The sequence below is a fragment of the Mixophyes fleayi genome, chromosome 3 (assembly GCF_038048845.1).
Source record: "Mixophyes fleayi isolate aMixFle1 chromosome 3, aMixFle1.hap1, whole genome shotgun sequence".
Taxonomy (NCBI): Eukaryota; Metazoa; Chordata; class Amphibia; order Anura; family Limnodynastidae; genus Mixophyes; species Mixophyes fleayi.
The window spans coordinates 314,384,940-314,404,932 of record NC_134404.1 but is presented as its reverse complement, the minus strand read 5'-3'; the positions used below and the strand labels follow the sequence as shown (position 1 = coordinate 314,404,932).

Genomic DNA, 19,993 nt, shown 5'->3' with positions numbered 1-19,993 from the left:
ATTTATTTATATAGCGCCACTGATTCCGCAGCGCTGTACAGAGAACTCACTCACATCAGTCCCTGCCCCTTTGGAACTTACAGTCTAAATTCCCTAACATACACACGAACAGACCGAGAGAGACTAAGGTCATTTTGATAGCAGCCAATTAAGCTACCAGTATGTTTTCGGAGTGTGGGAGGAAACCGGAGCACCCGAAGGAAACCCGCGCAAACACGGACAGAACATACAAACTGCACACAGATAAGGCTATGGGTGGGAATCGAACTCATGACCTCAGTGCTGTGAGGCAGAAGTGCTAACCACTTAACCACCGTGCTACCCCCTCAGTTCATTTAAACTGCACCCATTACCTACACACTAATTTAATGGCTTAACCAATTTTCATGAACATGCTTCTAGAAATCCATATATGTACGAAGTGCATTGCTGATGTCATTAGTTCCTAGTAAATAGACTTGTATTTAGATATATAACAAGGTTAGATGGGAACTTTTACATATACTTCAATACCATGTAAAAGTGTAACATTCAGAAATGTATATTTTACATTTAATGTTCCTTTAATCATCATTCTATGCAGCAGTAACATTGTTAGTTATTACATTATTATAAGTGACATCTCTCTAATATTGCAGGGTCGCGATGCAAGATTCAAAAAGTATGTTGGCCACAGCGCTCATGTGACCAACGTCAGGTGGCTGTATGATGACTCCACGTTGCTGACTGTAGGTGGGGCCGATACTGCACTCATGATCTGGACACGAGAAGCATTTGGTAACCTTGAGAGCAAACCTGTGGACAGCGAGGAGTCAGACTCTGATGCAGAAGAGGATGGAGGTAGGTAAAATATATATATATATATATATATATATATATATATATATATATTTATAGCTTACAGAATGCTTACAGCTGCAGTCTCCACACTCCTCTCACTGGGGTCCAGCAGGCATACATTTCTGTCATATAAAATCTATCAGTAATTCTGATACTGAAACTGATTTCTGCATTCTAAATTCTATCAGAAGTCTGCTCTTATGCATCAGTTTATAACTGGGTTACCATGTAGAGATCAGTGATCTCTAGTTTATTAGACTTTGATCAATGACTGCTGCACAAGCTGAACATACGATGGGAGCAAACTATCTTGACAGCTGTCACCCATTTGGAGTGTGCGTTGTTCTCTGTCACTGACATGGTTTTCCCCCTCTTAGTTCATCTCTTTATGTTCAATTGCAAATACCAAACAATAGATGGGTTGGGTACGTTTTACCGATGTCCACTACTCCGACATGAATCCGAAATTATAAAAAACCGATTGGAAAAGAAACAGACTTACCTTCAACCCGACACTGGAGATCTCCGATGGGAGCACCATGCTGACAGCAAGTCATTCCGATTGGAGAAGTGTTCGGCACTGCAGGCTGACGTCATCGCGACGTCTGTCACTAGAGATTTAAAGCGGCAATTTAACCTTAGGGGTCCCCACATTGCCGCTTTAAATTTCAATTGACAGACGTCGCGATGACGTCAGCCTGCAGTGCCGAACACTTCTCCTATGGGAATCACTTGCTGTCAGCATGGTGCTCCCATCGGAGATCTCCAGCATCAGGTTGAAGGTAAGTCTGTTTCTTTTCCAATCAATTATTCATAATTTCCGATTTTATTTGTAGGGCTTCTCCATGTCGGCATAGTGGTAATCGTAAAAACGATTACCACCGCAATGGATCTAGTTGGGGCACTGAATGTAATAGCTAAAAATATGTGACAGATAACCAAAGGACGGTTACTCTAATGAGTAAACCTGTATCTGCATTAATAACTAATTAATTGATGAGAGACCGAGCTGTCCAGGGCTGTGTAACCCTACAGTACAAAGCAAACAAAAGAGAAAGTATATATGACAGCACTGTGACTGATCAAGGAAAAAACATGATGCTGAAAATTATAATATATAAATGTAAGTTAATAGAAATAATATAATGCACACACTTTATCATGTTTTTTATGTATTTTATATATTGTATATGTTCAGGGTGTGCATTATATTATTACTATTCAGTTACATTTATATGTTATAATTTTCAGCATCATGTTTTTACCTTGATCAGTCACAGCGCTGTCATTTATACTTTCTCTTTCTGTTCAATCCCTGCAAAATGTTTTAGACAGAGATGGCTGGTTCTCAGCCAGTTTAAAGCTTGCGTTTATCCAGAAACCTCTGTCTTCTTGCCAAAGGTCAGACACAATCTTAGCAGACCTTGAATTTGTGCTACTGTCTTTTCTCCTCCTATTGGGCTGTTGGATTTAGCTTTTTCTGCCTGTGCATTTCTGGACAGTTGTCTTACTCTGGATGGGTGTCTTGGAAGGACATCTGTTCTACCTTTTTATTTTTCTGCATTGATAAGATAGTACCAACTTTCAAAATGGGTTTTATTTTTATTGATGACAACAGGGGGATTGTGCTACTTTCTTTCTGTTTTTAGCCTTAATATGCTACATGTTGGGTATAATATGCAGTTTCTGAATCAGGATTATTTTGCTAATTGTCATTTTTGCTTTCTTCTGTTTTTGCACAGCAGCAACCATAATAAGCCTATTTTATGATAGACAGTCATTATGCAAGGTTATGCATTGGCTCACAGCCTTTCCTATTTTGACTGTAGGTATTTTTATTGGTCATAAAAAGTGGCTTTGGGACGTCCCCAGTTTGTAATGTAGTGTCCACCAGATGGCTTTAGGCAAAAACTTACCATTTATTTTATTGTTTAATTAACTGTGCGTTATAAACTATCTTAGGAGGTACTGCATTTTGACACTTAGGTTATGACAGTGATGTCGCAAGAGAGAAATCTATTGATTACACTACTAAAATCTATGCCGTGAGCATCAGAGAAATGGAAGGAATGAAGCCCCATCAACAGATAAAAGAAGCTTCCGTGGAGGAAAGGTACATTCCAGTGCAGACACCAGGTGTGGGGGACCTCTGCTTCACATATGTAAATAGCACACTTTAACAGCAAACCCTTTGGAAAGAAATATATGTTAGTTAGATATTTTAGTTGCAATCACATAATGTTTCCAAATTCCATTTTTGTCAACACTAACCACCAAATTCAATTGTTATCATGACCATGGTGGTTTAAATATGTATTTCCTGTCTGTTTTGTAATCTTAGAGAAAACCGATCAAATCTATTATCAATTCAAGCGATTCAGTTTCTTGATGTTTCATTAACTCATGCTGATTGCCGTGAGTATGAAACATCTGTTTGTAGCCAAAATTGTTATGTATTGAAATCAAACATCATTTCTGGTTTAATATTTTTTTCTGGCAGATAATTTGGTTCCTATAATAGCAAACTGGCACATTTTGTTTCTAATTTATATAATCATAAACATCATCAATAGATGTGACATCCATACATTGGCCTCAAGATTTCTTATGAATATCTTAATACCCACCAGGTCGTATCACTTGTCTCATTTAATGTATCTGAGATCTAGATAAAGTCTCCCAGTTGAATGGGGTACAATTCATCACCATTCAGATCGCACTCATATAACATTTCATGCTAGCTTCATGTTACTTAGAAATCATTCAGAAAGATACCCTCCCATGGCTCCTTCATTCTTCTTAATATTCCATCCTGTGTTAGTACCAAATATTTTTATTCAGTCCAAATTTCACTTATGATAAAGAAACAAAACGCAGAAGAAACGTTGTGTACTCCTTTCTTCTGTCTCCCTCTATATCTTGTCTTCTTTTCTCTTTTTCTGTCTTCTTCCCTTCTATTTTTCTGTCCTTGCTATGGGCATTAGGTTCAGATACCAATGTAACCTGCCAAAATCAGGTGATAATTTTGGTGTTTGCGAGTATTTTGACCCCTGCTCATCTCTAATCTCTATGATCATGCAATTTCTGAGAAGGTAAGTATTCTGCATGGATTCACAGCTGTGAATCATGTGCTTCCTTGCACGTGGCATTGGACAAGATGCAAAGCTTTGAGTTCTAGAATGCAATATGACTGCCAGATGTTGCATTTCACCAGTACATGCATATCCACCACCCCTCCTCTCGCATAGTGTCTTACCTATGCAGCACGCAGGGAAATGTGCATTGGGTTGTTATACTTACCAAGACATCTTCAGCATAACTCCAATTACTGGATAATAAGGGACATTTTTCTAATAGTCAATAGTTTAATAATGTCTCACATAGTAAATACTGTATTTTTAAGGTGTACTTGGTTTACAATATTGTACACAATCTTTCTGCCATTATTATTTATCTCGTTATTGACTGTGAATATTCTATGTCTGTGACTTTAAGGGCACCATTCACTATAGTTAGTTTTCGTATGTTCCAATTAATAATTGTGTTTAATTTACAGTCTTATCAAATTTTGATAACATGTTGAGAATTATGAAGAGTTTTATGTGTGTCTTTGCGCGTATGTTTGTGTATGCTTGAATGAATGTGCGTGGATGAAATGAGTGCGGAGAAGCTAGCGGTCAGCTTAATACAGCTCCTGGCACTGAGAGATATCATCAGCAGTTAGAGGCAGCAGTGCACTCTGGGAAGAGTGCTATTTAACCTCCGATCCAAGCAGGTCTAAATGCTCTGTCTAAAAGAGCACCTTCCCTCATCCTCATGGCAGGCGGCACGTTCCTGAGTACTGCAGGATAAGTGACTGCGATTTTGGACAAAATTCCTGACAACTTGAGAAATAACTAAAAATCATTAATCTCAGAGTGAGAGAGATTTATATAAATCAGCACACGTAATAATGGATTTATAAAGCATGCTCATGCACCTGAGCACCTTTTGTGTATGGAGTAGCATAAAAGGCTTCTTTTTATGTATAAATGAACATAACATAAAACAGCAACATTTACAAAATTACACAAGTTGGCTGCAATAACATTAACACATATTTACCTTCTTGAAAACAGACCCCCAGTTCTGATCTTTTAAGGTATTGCATGCTGCCTGTATAATATTGAATTGGGGGAAAAGTTATAGATAAAAGTATAGATGGCTTCCTAATTTGCAGGTCACGACACGTCTTTTACAGTGAGACCATATAAGCACTTATTTAATAACATAAAAGCTATGATCTGCAACCCACCCGCAAGCAGCCAGATACTAGTGTTTTATCACGTTAGTGTAGTCAGACTAATGGAAACTGAAATGTGATTGGTTTCTGTGGGTTACAGCACTTGTGTCCAAAACAACACTAAAATTGTCTTGGTAACACCTGTGCTTAAAAATAGTTTTATGTGGAAGAATGGCGCTACTACTAGTGCAGAACCAGTGGAATTAAGGATATTTAGATACTCTTTCTTAGAGTGTTTCTAAGTTTATCCGAGCTGACCCAAAATTATTTTTTTTGCTTCTTGAGGAGAGCAGAAGGGGAGAGGGCACTGTTTAGGGGACAAATGTATTGCACCTCTTTAGGCAAGTGTCACTGGTTTTGTATTGTGCAGCATAAAAGCTGTGAACTCAGCTCTTAGAGTGGATCAGTAGAGTAGATACATCCTATTTGAGAGTGTATCTAAGAAATGATTGTAGATAGGTTGTGGTGTGATTTGAAATTAAGACCCTTTCCCATTTAGCACTGTAATTGGGGTGTATACGGTGGTATGCCATACCGCCACTTCTCCTACAGCCTTCATTGCATATTTCACTTACATGCCTATTATATTCTTCATACCACCACTTCTAAATTTCCACTTCGACCACTGACCGTAAAACAATAATCTCCACAAAGGTGTCCATATCCTTTTAGGTTTCATTTTAGGTGGACAGACAGTTTGTTGTAATGGTTTTACAGACTGTGAACAGTAATTCATATGCCAGAGTTTTTTTGTGAGTGAGATCTAAATGATCTGTTACACCTCAGAGTCAGATTTTGAGGTATTGGGGAACTAAGGTCCCGATATGAACACAGTAGGTCATATGTCCCTAAGTTGGTTTCACTCTGATGGAATGTTTGTAGTTTAGTAGGGGTATTGCTGCATTCTGTGGGTGGTCTCTGAGTGAGGGGGAGAGCCAAGTTGGACCTACAAGTGTCTCCAGCCAGTCATCCTCCATTATTCCTGCCATATCTTGTTTCCTGTTTTCCTGTTTTAGGTCACAAAGGAAACAACTTTTGAGCTTTAATTGATATCATTACTCCATAATAATATAGAGCCATCTTCGGCTTTTCAGTCTAGTGTGCAAGTAGATATTCGGCTGAAGTGGAAATTCCCATTCTTCTGGTTTCTGAATGGGAGACAGGCAACAGGAGTGCAGCCATGATGGTACAGGACTTCTCTGATGGTCTTGTCATTGTTATAATGAAAGCTGCATGATAAACTCTGTCCCTCCGCTCCTAGATCTATGTAGAAGTTCAAGCAGAAGACTCCCACACATGTCCTAGCATATTATAAGCAAATCATTCTCCTCTCCAGGCCCTCCCTTGTGTAAGTTCTCAGCTTATTGATTCAATAAACTCAGACTGTTAAACTTTATTAACATACACTGGGTATATTTCTGTACCCTTTAGGAAAGGGTACAGAATTGAGGATTATCAAGTTGTAATTTATACTCTTTATTAATTTAATTGACTTTTTTTTTTTTTTTTTTAAAGTTCCCTTGTCACATCACATCACTGGAACCTTGGTCTGTCATTAATAGTGTGGTATCACATATGGAAGTCACTTGGTCACCCTATTGGTACATTGCGTATACCGGTATATTGAGGCATGGAATTAAACCCACTTATCAACATGATATATCCCCCACTTTCCAAGTTATTTTCCTTTTGAGCGACGAGTGTAAATATTGTATTACACTGACTGAGAAATACAAGATTCCATGGAGCACTTTTCAAGTTATACATATAATATAAATGTGTTACTATGGGAAAGATCACCTTGTAGACTACACCGGGCCTGACAAACTGTGACTCTCCAGGTGTTGTTAAACTACAAGCCCCAGCATGCTTTGCCAGCCAATAGCTGCCAGGGAATGCTTTGACATGTAGTTTCACAACACCTGGAGAGCCATGGGTTGTCCAGGCCTGGAATACACCATGTTTGTTGCATGGAGATCATAGACAACCCTTACATACTGCATTCGGTAGCCAAGTTGACACACTGCTTTGTATACAGGCCAGTATAACACAAATAGTCCTTGTGATTTTGGAAAATGTGACAACTCACTATGTAAATGCACAATTTCACAATCTTCCTAATACTGAAAATGCAATGACCTCTGCAAGATCATTCTGCAGCTAGACCTCCCTGCCCCATGAACTGGGAGTGAGTGTACACTGCACCCCACAGTAGGGATAAGTGTGTTCCTCATCTTCTCAAAGCATCATGCATGTGGACTGAAATATTGGGTTTATCATTACTATTACTATTTAATTTTGTCTACACTTGTTATACTAAGTGGTCAAAACAATGTATGCAAATAACATGGAGATAATTAATGCTTCAGCATAAAACAGTTGAATGCCAAATAAAAGCCACACAGGAGAAGATGGTTAATACAAGCAGCGCAATGCAGAAGCAATACAGATATCTTAAGTATTTTGTTATATGTTCTATTGTGGGAAATACTGAAACTCTTAAGCTGTTATATTATATAATTGGGCAATGAATTGATCCTCTCCTGTTTGGCCTGCTTCTGTATGAATGGGAATATGTGCAGCCATATTGTGTGTAGTTGTACCGATGAGTAAGAAACGGTTAATATTTGTATTGTGTTTTAATCTGCTTTCCTTTGGAGGCAGGGCATTGTCAAGTAAGTATTAACACAACATTTTCTTATTTTACCTACATTTACATTATTAGCTGTGTGCTGACACGATCATACATTCCTCCGCAGTTTTATTTCATATTATTCTCATCAATTTGCTAATATTCTAACCATCAATTGTGTATAGTCCACCAGCATTGTAAACACTGTTTAGTTTGAGAATAAAGCTACATAATTGTATCTTTATTGTATCAATGTCCCCACTGCAGTTTTTTATATTGCATCTATAACACTTCCATGATACAATAAACATTCATCTCTGACCTCTGAGTTAGTGTAATTCTATATGTGTAAGACAGGGAGACAAGCCGGTTATTTCACATCACACATTGGACACAGCAGTTGGGGTCATATACTAACATGGTGCATAATACAAGAGTACAATAACCCACGGGGACCGGTCAGCAATTACCTTTGAGTGGTCTATTGCAGATGTGTCCTAACCCCGTCCTCAAGAGCTACCAACAGGTCATGTTTTAAGGATTTCTGTCTGTAGAAACAGGTGGGATAATTACTGACCCAGAAAAATAGATTAGCTCACCTGTGCATGATTAAAGAAATCCTGAAAACATGAACTGTTGGTAGCTCTTGAGGACTGAGGTTGAGCACCTTTGGTCTAGTGCAGGTTTAATGAAGGAAAGTTAATGTCTGATTAGTTGGTATGGGTTACTGCTCATGTGAACTGTCTTAAACAAATATCTTTATTAAAAGTGTTGCAAGGGTTTATAAATCTGCTGCAAGTGACATTAGTTTTGCAAATGCCACCTATTGTTCTCCCTTCATATGTCTGCCTGGGTGTGCTCAATAAACTGCCCACAGTCCCTGGTATGACAGATCTGTTTCATGATGAAGTGTAACTGGATCAGTGACTAGCTGATCATCTTACTGTAATAACCCTTACAAAAGTCATCATGAAGCATGTTAAGATGGTCTAGATACAATAGACACGTTGCTAGATGCTCTTCTGCATATCACTGTTAGACTTTTCCTTGAATTGTGTCTCAATATGCCATAAACCCACAGTCACATACAATACAATTAAACAACATAAAATGATATCATATGTGAAAAAAAAATGTTTAAATACATTGTCCAGTCTTCCTGTAACTTTCTACTGCATGTTTGGTGAAACTAAAGTTTTATTAAGTATTACCTCCAGTATAAACAGCGATAGCTACTCCCACAAATCCCAGTCAGTGTATATATTGGAACTTGCTAAGGAGACAAATTATTCAGTGGCCATGCCCTTGTGTATAAATAAAGCAGTTACTTGCATGTACAGAATCTTTCTGTTACCTAGGAGACTGCAGGTCAATCATACAATAAAGGTCATACAAGATATATGAGAGTGCAATACTACTTCTTAATTGTCAGCCAAGCTCATAACAAGGAGCACAGCCACAGTATAACCCCAGTGTCTGGAACTGCACTCGTAAAAACACTCTGCAGAACTTTTGCAGTTCCAGTTAGAAATGTGCATTGTGGAAACAGTAAAAATGCAATTTCACCCTCCATCCCTCTACCACGTTAGAATCACCCCCTTCATTTTTTTCAACTTTTTAGTTTTGTCTCCTCAAATACTGAACTGTTTATGTTCATGTTTTAATCATAAGAATGAAGGACTTTCACGATTACATGTGTTTTCCTAGAAATGCCCTTTCCTGTACTAGGTACACTTATAAGGTGCAAAGAGTGTCCCTTTGAAAATATAGTCCTTTTTTTGTGGGGAGAAAAGCGCTCTCTGCTAAACAGGGAACGCCCCTAAATGCTCCTTCTCCATCCCATGAATCTCATTTAAGTGGTCACATCCAGAAAAACTAAATCTTATTTATTCATACGGACGCATCATCAAGTGCATTGAACCACCTAGCGCATACTTAGCAAGGAATGCTCCGATTCGCTGTTCAATTCTCTGTTCAGTAGATGCAGACATACTCACCTTCACACCCGCAGGGGATGTAAAATTGATGCACATTGCTTAAAATCAGGTCCGATATTTTATTTTGTGGAACAAGATTATTTAAATAAGATAAAAGGTTGAATAATAGTTCCTAATAGAAGTCACCTCAGGGTTCTGTTACGTCGTACTGCACCTTGTGCTGTTATATTGTCTCGGAACCCCAAGACTACTAATATCCTTCTATTTCACAGAAGGGGTGTGCAGTACACTACATATCTTTATTATGAGTCTTCTTTAAATACCCAACATAGATTATGATCTGTAGCCTTCATACACAAGGTAAGCCAAAGGCAGGAAGCACCTTTCTGTCTTATCTTCTCATTCTGTCTGTATGTTCAAGAAACAGGCAAAAGATATGAAGATAGTAAGGATCCGCTATATATGCTGCTTGTGTCGGACATATCTTAAGGGCTGTATAACTGACGGACATAAAATTAGTGGCCACTTTATTGGGTACATCTTTCTTGTGCGAGGTAGGACCTCCCTTTGCCCTAATAACAACCTGATTTCTTTGTGGTATGAAGGAAACAAGGTGCTGGAAACATTCCTTAGAGACTCTGGTCCATGTTGACATGAAAGCATTTCCACCACATCCCAAAGGTGATCTATTGGATTGACCTCCGGTGACGGTGGAGGACAATGGAGTACACTGAACTCATTGTTTATGGAACCAGTTTGAGATGATGTATGCTTTGTGATGCTATCCTGCTGGAAATAGCCATTAGAAGATGGGTAAACTGCGGCTATAAAGAGATGCACATGGTCAGCAACAATATTTAGGTTGGATGTGGCATTTAAATGCTCAATTGGTATTAAGGGGCCTAATATGTGGCAGGAACATTCCACACAACCGCCACCACAACAAATTCTAACCCTACCAGCTGCATGTCACAGCAGAAACCTAGAGTGGAACCCAGTGGGGTCAGCTGCGGCTGTATCTATGTCGAGGTTCGACGTGCTGTGCGTTCAGAGGTGCTCTTCTGCATACCATTGTTATGTCAGCTTCAACCAGTCTGACCATTCCCCTCTGACCTTTATCATTAACAAGAGGTTTTTGCCCACAGAACTGCTGCTCACTGGATGCTTTTTGTTTTGCCCACCATCCTCTGTAGTGACTGTTGTGCGTGAAAATCCTAGGAGATCTGATATCTTGAAACCACTGCGTCTGGCACTAACAATCATTCCGCGGTCAAAGTCACTGACATCACATTTCTTCCCCATTCTGGTGTTTGGTCTGAACAACAACTGAACCCCTTCATCATGTCTGCATGCATTTGTGCATTGAGTTGCTGTGACGTGATTGGTTGATTAGACATTTGCATTAATGAGCAGGCGTACCTAATAAAGTGGCCACTGATTGTATATGACATACACTGACAATGCATTGAGGTGTGTAATCCTTGTAGAATGTAACCTCTCATTGCCAGCTTGCAGTAGAGTTGTGCAATTTTCACACTGTTTCCCTGTGGAAACACCCTTTTTAAATATATAATTAATATTCTAATAAGATACTATATAATAATATTACACAAACTGGAAACATTTGGGGGTATATTTACTAAACTGCGTATTTGAAAAAGTGGAGATGTTGCCTATAGCAACCAATCAGATTCTAGCTTTTATTTATAGCATTCTACAAAATGACAGCTAGAATCTGATTGGTTGCTATAGGCAACATCTCCACTTTTTCAAACTCGCAGTTTTGTAAATATGCCCTTTGGACTTAATCACCGTTTCTATTTTGTAGTATGAGTTTAATGTTAAAAACTTTTTCTTTTTTTTTAAAGCCAAAACATTCCACGGTGCTATAAAATCATAGTAAAAAAATACAAATTATTTTCTATTATATCTCAAATCATTCCATTAATATACAGTATATTCTAATTATGTATTTAAACAATTTTCTAAAATATTTTTCATTTCATATGTCCAGATTTATATCTGACCAGTGCTAAAATTGGATGTTTGTTTGGCATTGTAAACACTACATTTTACACCATTGCATTGTGTAATACAGTGTATAGTGTAATATACAATGTGTGTGATTGCAGCTGTTTTCAGCATACAACTGTGTAAGTGGTATTGATAGATTTAATATTAACATTAGATCAAGTGTTTAAAATACCAAGCATGTATAATGGAAGAAAAGCCTCTGACATTGCAAATAAATTCAACATTTTATTTGTGCTTTGTCATTAATCTCGTCATATCAAACCAAAACACTTGTCACCTGGGAATGTGAAGCTCTGGCTGTAAATTGTGGTAATTTTTACGTGTGTTTGGGCAAAGACAAGTATGAGTATATTTTATACTCGGCCAAGACGTTTATTTTTCAAATGTACTCAATAAATAAGCCCCAACCTTTTCTGTCACTTAGTTTAGTTTGTAATATTCTATGTTGAAACAATTTATAACAGTCTTTAGGACCAAATACACAAGCTGCCCCTTTTCAGCATTGATATGTTTGTGTGTTATGAGTACTTTAATGCAGATTTAATAAATGTAAAGGAAGATTGTGCACCTTAGACGTAAACATGTTTGTATAAGAATGGTGTAAACGTGAAGGTGCCCATACACCCTGCAATTGTGCCCTTCCATCAGACCAGGGTCACAAATGTCAAACTGCATGAACACCAAAACCATTGCCGATCATTATCAACATTTAATCGGAAATGTTCAGATGTTGATTACAACTTGGAGAAAATGCAAATATCGATGATGTGTGATTAAGTGTGTGGTCATCATGCAACTGTGCCAGATTCATGATATCTAGTGGTTCAGACCCAACTGATCTATCCAATTAACTTGTATGGCCGACTTGGACATAGAGATCACCGGTCAGCGATCTAGATATGTCTGTTTCAGTCAGTGTAAATCAACTTTTAAGTCAATTTGGGAGCTTGCAGTGTTGTTTGCAAAGATGTTTGTTCGGGTTTTTCACAATGTTTTTCACAATGTCATTAAATAAAATATAAGAATAAAGAGCAGGCAGAATAATGCTTTGTAAATAATAGGACACCAGGGAGTATATTTACTAAACTGGGGGTTTGAAAAAGTGAAGATGTTGCCTATAGCAACCAATCAGATTCTAGCTGTCATTTTGTATAATGTTCTAAATGAATGAGAGCTAGAATCTGATTCTGCAGTGTGCAAACACAATCAGGATCTCCATAGAGTTAAGAGTCATCGGGGTAAATTTATCAAGCTGTGGATTTGAAAAAGTGCAGATGTTGCCTATAGCAACCAATCACATTCTAGTTATCATTTATTTAGTACATTCTACAAAATGACACCTGGAATCTGATTGGTTGCTATAGGCAATTTCTTCCCTTTTTAAAACCCGCAGTTTAGTAGATATACCCCCAGGTCTTGTATATGTAGCCAGTATTTCCCTTTGCTTCTAAAATATCAGTAGCGCTTTCCCTTGTCCTTGGCTCATACTTTAGAAAGCAGCCTGAACATTGGGGCCTATATACTAAGCAACTATTACAAAAAGCACAATATTTAAAATAAATAAAAAATACATTTGCTTTTTTACACATTGAGTTTGGTATAGTAGAACATTTCATCTTAAACCAGATTCCTTGGACTATTAAACTCAGAATATGGACAAAAATAATCTGTAGATAAGTACTTTCTAAGCCAGTATTATGTTGTTAGTTTCATTAACGGGAACTATCGGGTTTAAAAAAAATTATTTGTTACACATTATTATTATTATTATTTTTTGGTCATTAGTTAATATCGCAATTGAAAAAGAGATATAAACAAAGTTTGCTGTAAACTTGTATGTTTAGTTCACACAGCTGACTTGCCCTTAAAATTCTGACTAAGCAGCTGCTGGTGACAATTTGTAATTCACCATAAATGATAAACAATGTGACTCCAGCAGCTGCTTAGTCAGAATTCTAAAGACAGGTTGGCTGTGTTTACTGAGCATATGAATTTATGGAAAAGGCAGATTTATATTGTTATTTCCATTTATGACAATAAGTAATGACCAAGTAAAAATAAAAAATCACATTGATGTAATAAAAAAAATTATATTCTTTTTTTGTCTTTCTTTTATTGAAGTATCTATAATTTTGTGATCTATAAATTACTAATGCCGCCTATCCATGACAATAGAGCCTGCATTACACAGCGGCAACATGTATATCTCACAGCGTGTTAAATTGAATCAAATTTTAATTGATATAACAGGTTGCAATATTCTAAACCAACAATTTGTGAATTAGGAATGTCTCTCAGTACAGCAATGAAAGATCTTAAGCCTAGTAAATAGGCCCCATTGTCTTGATGTTCTCCAGTTCCTCTGGGCTTTATAACGTGTGATTAATATCATGATTTATACAAACTAGTGTGAGTTTCCTTACCCTTCCAGACCAGTGCACTCTATGATATGTGTCCTGAAAACTGCTGGCATGCATTCATTTGATTTGTTTAGCAAATGAAAGCTCATTTGACCCTTGCTTTTGCATGAAACGCATGGTCAGGTGTCCTCAGCAAAGTTTTACTAAGTTTTTTACTTGGTTTTATTTGCTGCTTGCAAGGGGATCAAGGTAACGTTCAATATTGTGATAATTATTGTTACAAACATTACATAGATCACATTTTAAAACAATTTCTATTTAGATTACATTTTTGTGATTGGTATGAAGAGTTTCTTTACTGTTCAGTATTGTTACACTTTTTATTTGCGGAGTGATTGATTTAGAAGGGATGTGTCATTTCTAATGAAGTGGAAAGAAATGTGAAGCATATTGCCATTATAAGCAAAAGGATATGGCAAGGTTAGCAGAATCATTGTTATTATCCTCAGGAAGGAAGATTACTTCTCTTTTCAAGTGCTTGATTCACAAATCTAGACAACGCTACTATATTACAGACTTGCCAATTTACCTGCTGATTACCTCCAGACCTTACTAGCTTGGGCTCATGGCATTTGTAGTTCAGGAATATGGGGACTTTTAAATAGCTTTCAAATGAGGGCAGGCAACGTGGCTTGGGGGAGAGCAGAAGTACTATAAGTGGCCAATGGTCCGACAGCACAGCTTACATGTCTACAGTAATAAGCTGTTATGGGAAGTAGGTAGCCTTATTGGCTCAGTGTCCTCCTACGGGGTAGTTGTGGTTAGGAATATTTGCTTTGCTGAAGAATTGTAGTTACATCTACTACAATATAACTGATCTGGGCCACATTCAGATAACGGCCACATAGATGATATTTACAGTGACTGTACACAAGTCCACTAGTGGAGGCCCATCAGCCTCTCAGTGATGTCCATTGTCTCTAAAACCTTGAGTGACCTGGGAAAACAATGACCCCCCTGTCCTCCTTGCCAACTCCACCTTGATGGTTTTCTAATTGATTTATGTTACTTGGATTAAAATATATTATTGGCAGTTGTTTAATATGGTAATCACAGGTCTGCTCTTGTTCTTCCACTTCCTACTTCTAGAGCCAAAATAGCAGCTTGTATCCATGAATAGATCTCCCATCATGTTTATGTGTGTTATTTTATTCTAGCACATCTACTTAAATAACACATTATACTATGATCTCCATCTTGGACATATGTGTGTTATTTCCTCCTTATCTACATTATGATATTTTACCTCCGCTGTTCTCCTTTCAGGAGCTTCTGTTCATTGATCAGTATCTGCTAGTAGCAGCTTATATACTAGTTTAGTTATTTAAACCAAGGTGGATAAAGACTAGCTTTGTAATGGTTAAAGTGGACTAGTCATCATGAACCAACATTCTCTGATTAGTAGCACAGTATTATAGCAACGTTTGAGATGTACATTGCTCACCTTTTATTCTAAGGAAAACATTGTACACTGGGACACCCTCTCTTCCTTACACCCACTTTCTATAGCAAACATTTAAATGGTTTTATTAAAATTGTATATTTTTACATATTGGTGTTTACCAACTAACTACTTTTCCCAGTATAATTGAGGGTTTTGTATAGAGGGGCATTACAATGCTTGTGTGCAATTTCTGATATTAAGCTTTTATTTGCCAATGAGTGTTCACTAAAAGAAGAGGGGTATCAATATTATTACCCCTGTAAAAAAAATAATAATGAGCCTTTTTGACCTGCTCTTGTTTCTCTGGGCTTTGTATTACATAACTTGTGATTATTATCTTGACTTCTTACTATAAAATAAAAAATAGTTTCTTACCCTCCCAGACCAGTGAGCTCTAATATGTGTCTGGACACTTATTAACACGCAGAGATTTTCAAACCTCATAGCCTAATTTAAAAGTCACTTATTGTTATTGTTACCTTCCACTCTTTGCTTGTACCTCGACCCTATTATTAGTGCCGTACTACGTAAATGGAGAAGACTCCAACATGTTTTATGTCAGGATGGCTGGTCCACTTTATAAAGAAAAATGTGCTTTAGAGAGTATTATACACAAACAAATCAAGACAATCGCTCATCTGTTACAGTTCTTCTAAATAGTTTTCCATTTACATGTTTTTAGACCATCAGTTAGCCGAGCGGCTCCTCAGCCAGAGAAGCTACAGAAGAATAACATCAATAAGAAAAAGAAAGTGGTTGAGGTAGGTGTAGATGGATGTGGCAGCGCTCTGTGCTTGGCTATGACGTGGAACACTATGGATTACAACTCCCATGAGTCTCAGCGTGCCAGTAACCGCTAGAAGACTGCAGTGTACAGTGAGCTGCAGAACCACAATTTACCTCTTTAGACATGAAATAAGACACTCTGCATAAATAGAAAATAAAGTATATACAAGAGGTAATGAAAATGTGATCATTATGTAAATGGTTCAGACAGTTTACAAGAAACATGAAAGATACAACATGTAATACTGGTAATGTCCGTGTTCCTCTGGTGCTTTATAATTACTGAATGATAATATACTGAGGAGAACTGGATATAGCAAAAGAGTGCATAGAAGGACATTTTTACATATATACAATGCTGAATGATAAGTGTCCTTTTGTCAGGGTTGTATAAAGTGTGGAATTTGGTTTTTAAAGGTTCAATGAATGATAATTATCTGTTTGAATGTTGTCTTCGATGACTTAATCATAAAACAATAAAGTTAGATTGCACTCAGTTCTGTAATTACATTGGATTCGATGGCCTGTATCATCATAATCTATTTATATAGCACCAATAATTCTGCAGCGCTGTACAGAGAACTCACTCACATCAATCCCTGCCCCTTTGGGGCTTACAGTCTAAATTCCCTAACATACACACACAGACCCAGAAAGACTAACCTACTAGTATGTTTTTGGAGTGTGGGAAGAAACCAGAGCACAGAGGGGAAACCCACGCAAACTCCACACAGATAAGGCAACGGTCAAGAATCAAACTCATGATCCCAGTGCTGTGAGGCAGAAGTGTTACTTACTGTGCCGTATACTCATAAAGCGTAGACCTAGAGCAAGCTGGGGTGCAAATAACCCTACTTTTTATGGTATCTGCTTTAACCAGTCAAATGGAAGCTAATGCCAGATTGCTTTATGGGTTACAAACATGGCGACACTCTCCTTGCCTGTTTGCACGTCTCTAAATATTTCACTGTGTCAGTACACTACTGTCACCACTGCTTTGCAATATCTTGCAGGAGCTCTGCTTGGAGCATGTCTTTGGCTACAGAGGATTTGATTGTCGTAACAACCTGCATTACCTCAATGATGGTGTTGATATTATTTATCACACAGCTGCTGCTGCCATCGTGCAGAACCTTTCTTCAGGTAAGTGGTATCATAATACACCGCTGTAGCTTGGGGACTGTTCCCACAGACCGTTGTTTTATTTTATATTGTAAACATCCTGTTTGTGGTGTGAACCAGTCCAGACAGATGTTTAAAGAACTCTTTTTTACTGGCTGATCAGTTCCACAAATTAACAACTGTATCTCATACCTCAGTTTTATGTATATAAACTTGTTCCTAACCAGAGCTTATCAAGGGACAATGCTTGTCGTCTTAAGCACAACGCTCTGGGTCATTTTCTTTGTGTTTTGAGGTACTTTATACAGTTGTGTACCTTCATCAATTTAGCGGCAATAATCAGAATTGTCCTCTAATCTGAGCGTCACTTATAATTTTACGACTTTTTATAGAATGGCTGGGAATTTGCTGAGCTTGGTTGCCACCAAATATAAGTTGCTACTACATGAATGGCTTTGTAAAATGGAGATGTATTCACAGAAAACAAAACTGACATAGCCTGTTAACCCCCAAAAATGTGTAGATTTATCAAACCTTTTAAAAAGGAAAAGTGGAGGTGTTCCCATAACAACCAATCAGATTCTAGCTATAATTTATCTAGTACAGTCTATAAAATGTTAGCTATAATCTGATTGGTTTCTATGGGGAACACCTCCACTTTTACTTTTTAGAAGGTGTGAAAAATCTACCCATATGTAAATTATTACTAGTAAATAGTTGTTTAACAGAGAACTACAGTTAAAAAACAAATTGATTTGTGGATAAAAATGTTGATAACATCAACGGTCAGGAATTGAACTCATGACCCCAGTGCTGTGAGGCAGAGGTGCTAACCACTAAGCCACCATGCTGCCCAAATATTAAAGCCTTGAACATGGGTAAAACATTTACTGATCTGTTAGTGTTTATACTTTGTCATATTGAGTGGGGTCACCTTGAGTACGTGTGTGGAAGTGTGGGCAGCCCGATAGCCTGAGACCAGCACTGAACATTATAGTGGGAGCAAACCTGTAGTCAAAATTCCGACGGAAGAATGCTGACAGTTATCCTGCATGAAAATGCAGATGTTTCCATTTACCTGATACTCAGACAGTGTGATTGCCGATAGTCACAATGCCGACATTAAATGAGCAATGCCTGTGGGTCCGGCACGTCAGCACAAAAAGTGTTATAAATCAATTAATTAAAAAACAACATTCATACTCACCAATCTTGTCTTCATCTGTACTATATCAATCTTCTTAGTGTTCAATCCATAGGGCTAGATTTACTAAGCTGCGGGTTTGAAAAAGTGGGGATGTTGCCTATAGCAACCAATCAGATTCTAGCTATCATTTTGTAGAAGGTACTAAATAAATGAAAGCTAGAATCTGATTGGTTGCCATAGGCAACATCCCCACTTTTTCAAACCCGCAGCTTAGTAAATCTAGCCCATAGCCCAAAACAAACTGAAAAACTAAAAATAATCCACCGGAACATGCTTGGCAAAATAATAAAATGGCTTGAAACAACGCAAACTACTTCCTACACTGAGGAAGTCCCGCCACAGAATGAACATCTGACAGCCGCGAGGTCTATTTATAACCCGGGGCTTTCTGCTCTGACAGCATGGGAATGTCCCCTGGTTATCAGTAGACGTAGCTGCTGTCCGAATTCACTCTGCGGCGGGACTTCCTCAGTGTGGAACGCCATTTTATTATTTTTAAAAATCATTACCCCACCCAACCTGAGAACTGATGTTTACAAAAGTAAAATTCGGGATATTTTACTATTTCAGGTGCATTGATTTTTGTTATGGTTGATCCGAGCTATAAAATGAGCTGGTGACATATACAAATATGTTCTGTGTTTCAGTTGTCCTATAAATGGAAAATAATTCTGCAATACATGTCATTGTTCACAATGCATATTGTACAGTGGCCATTAAACGCATTCTACCCCTTTGGCATTTTTCTTATTTTATTTTCATAGACCTTGGAATCAAATGGATTTATTTGAGAATTATTACCATTGATCAAATCAAAATACTCAACTAAAACAAGAACCTTTAAAGTTTTTCTTAATTAATTTCAAATAAAAAACAGACAATAATTGATTATAGATGTATTTTAAACCCACCCTCACCCTCCCTTGTTTTAATACTCAGTAGAAGCACCTTCAGGTGCAGTTACAGCTGTGAGTCGAGTCTATTTGGGGAAGTCTCTACCGGCTTTGCCCATCTGGACACTGCAAGATCCACCTGATCAAATTGGGATCATTTTCAAATCATTGCACGGATTCTTGGTGGTGTTGACGTCTGAGCTTTGCCTACGAATCTCCAGTACATTGCATTTTTCTGTTGTTAAGTCACAGCAATATGACGCTTGTTATATGCTGTGGGTCATTATATTAGAATGTAAGGTATTAGGTCTCTTGTAGACTGCAGCAGGTTTTCCTTCAATTGTGTCTATATCTAACTTTATTCATATTGACAAGTTTTCTAGTCCCTGTTGCATA

General features: G+C 37.7%; 1 protein-coding gene across 2 annotated transcripts in view; it reads left to right on the top strand.

Annotated features, from left to right (window-relative positions):
• The window catches only part of EML6 (EMAP like 6), a 131,047-nt gene that overhangs the window by 92,465 nt on the left and 18,589 nt on the right, over nt 1-19,993 (top strand). Inside the window, exons 26-32 of one of the 2 annotated variants that reach the window (XM_075204045.1) lie at nt 639-840; nt 2,827-2,953; nt 3,825-3,932; nt 7,783-7,797; nt 14,326-14,334; nt 16,272-16,350; nt 17,389-17,518. In XM_075204045.1, the coding sequence (XP_075060146.1) occupies nt 639-840; nt 2,827-2,953; nt 3,825-3,932; nt 7,783-7,797; nt 14,326-14,334; nt 16,272-16,350; nt 17,389-17,518 (670 nt within the window). The remainder of the gene's footprint in view (nt 1-638; nt 841-2,826; nt 2,954-3,824; nt 3,933-7,782; nt 7,798-14,325; nt 14,335-16,271; nt 16,351-17,388; nt 17,519-19,993) is intronic. The other variant, XM_075204046.1, reaches the window with a different exon arrangement.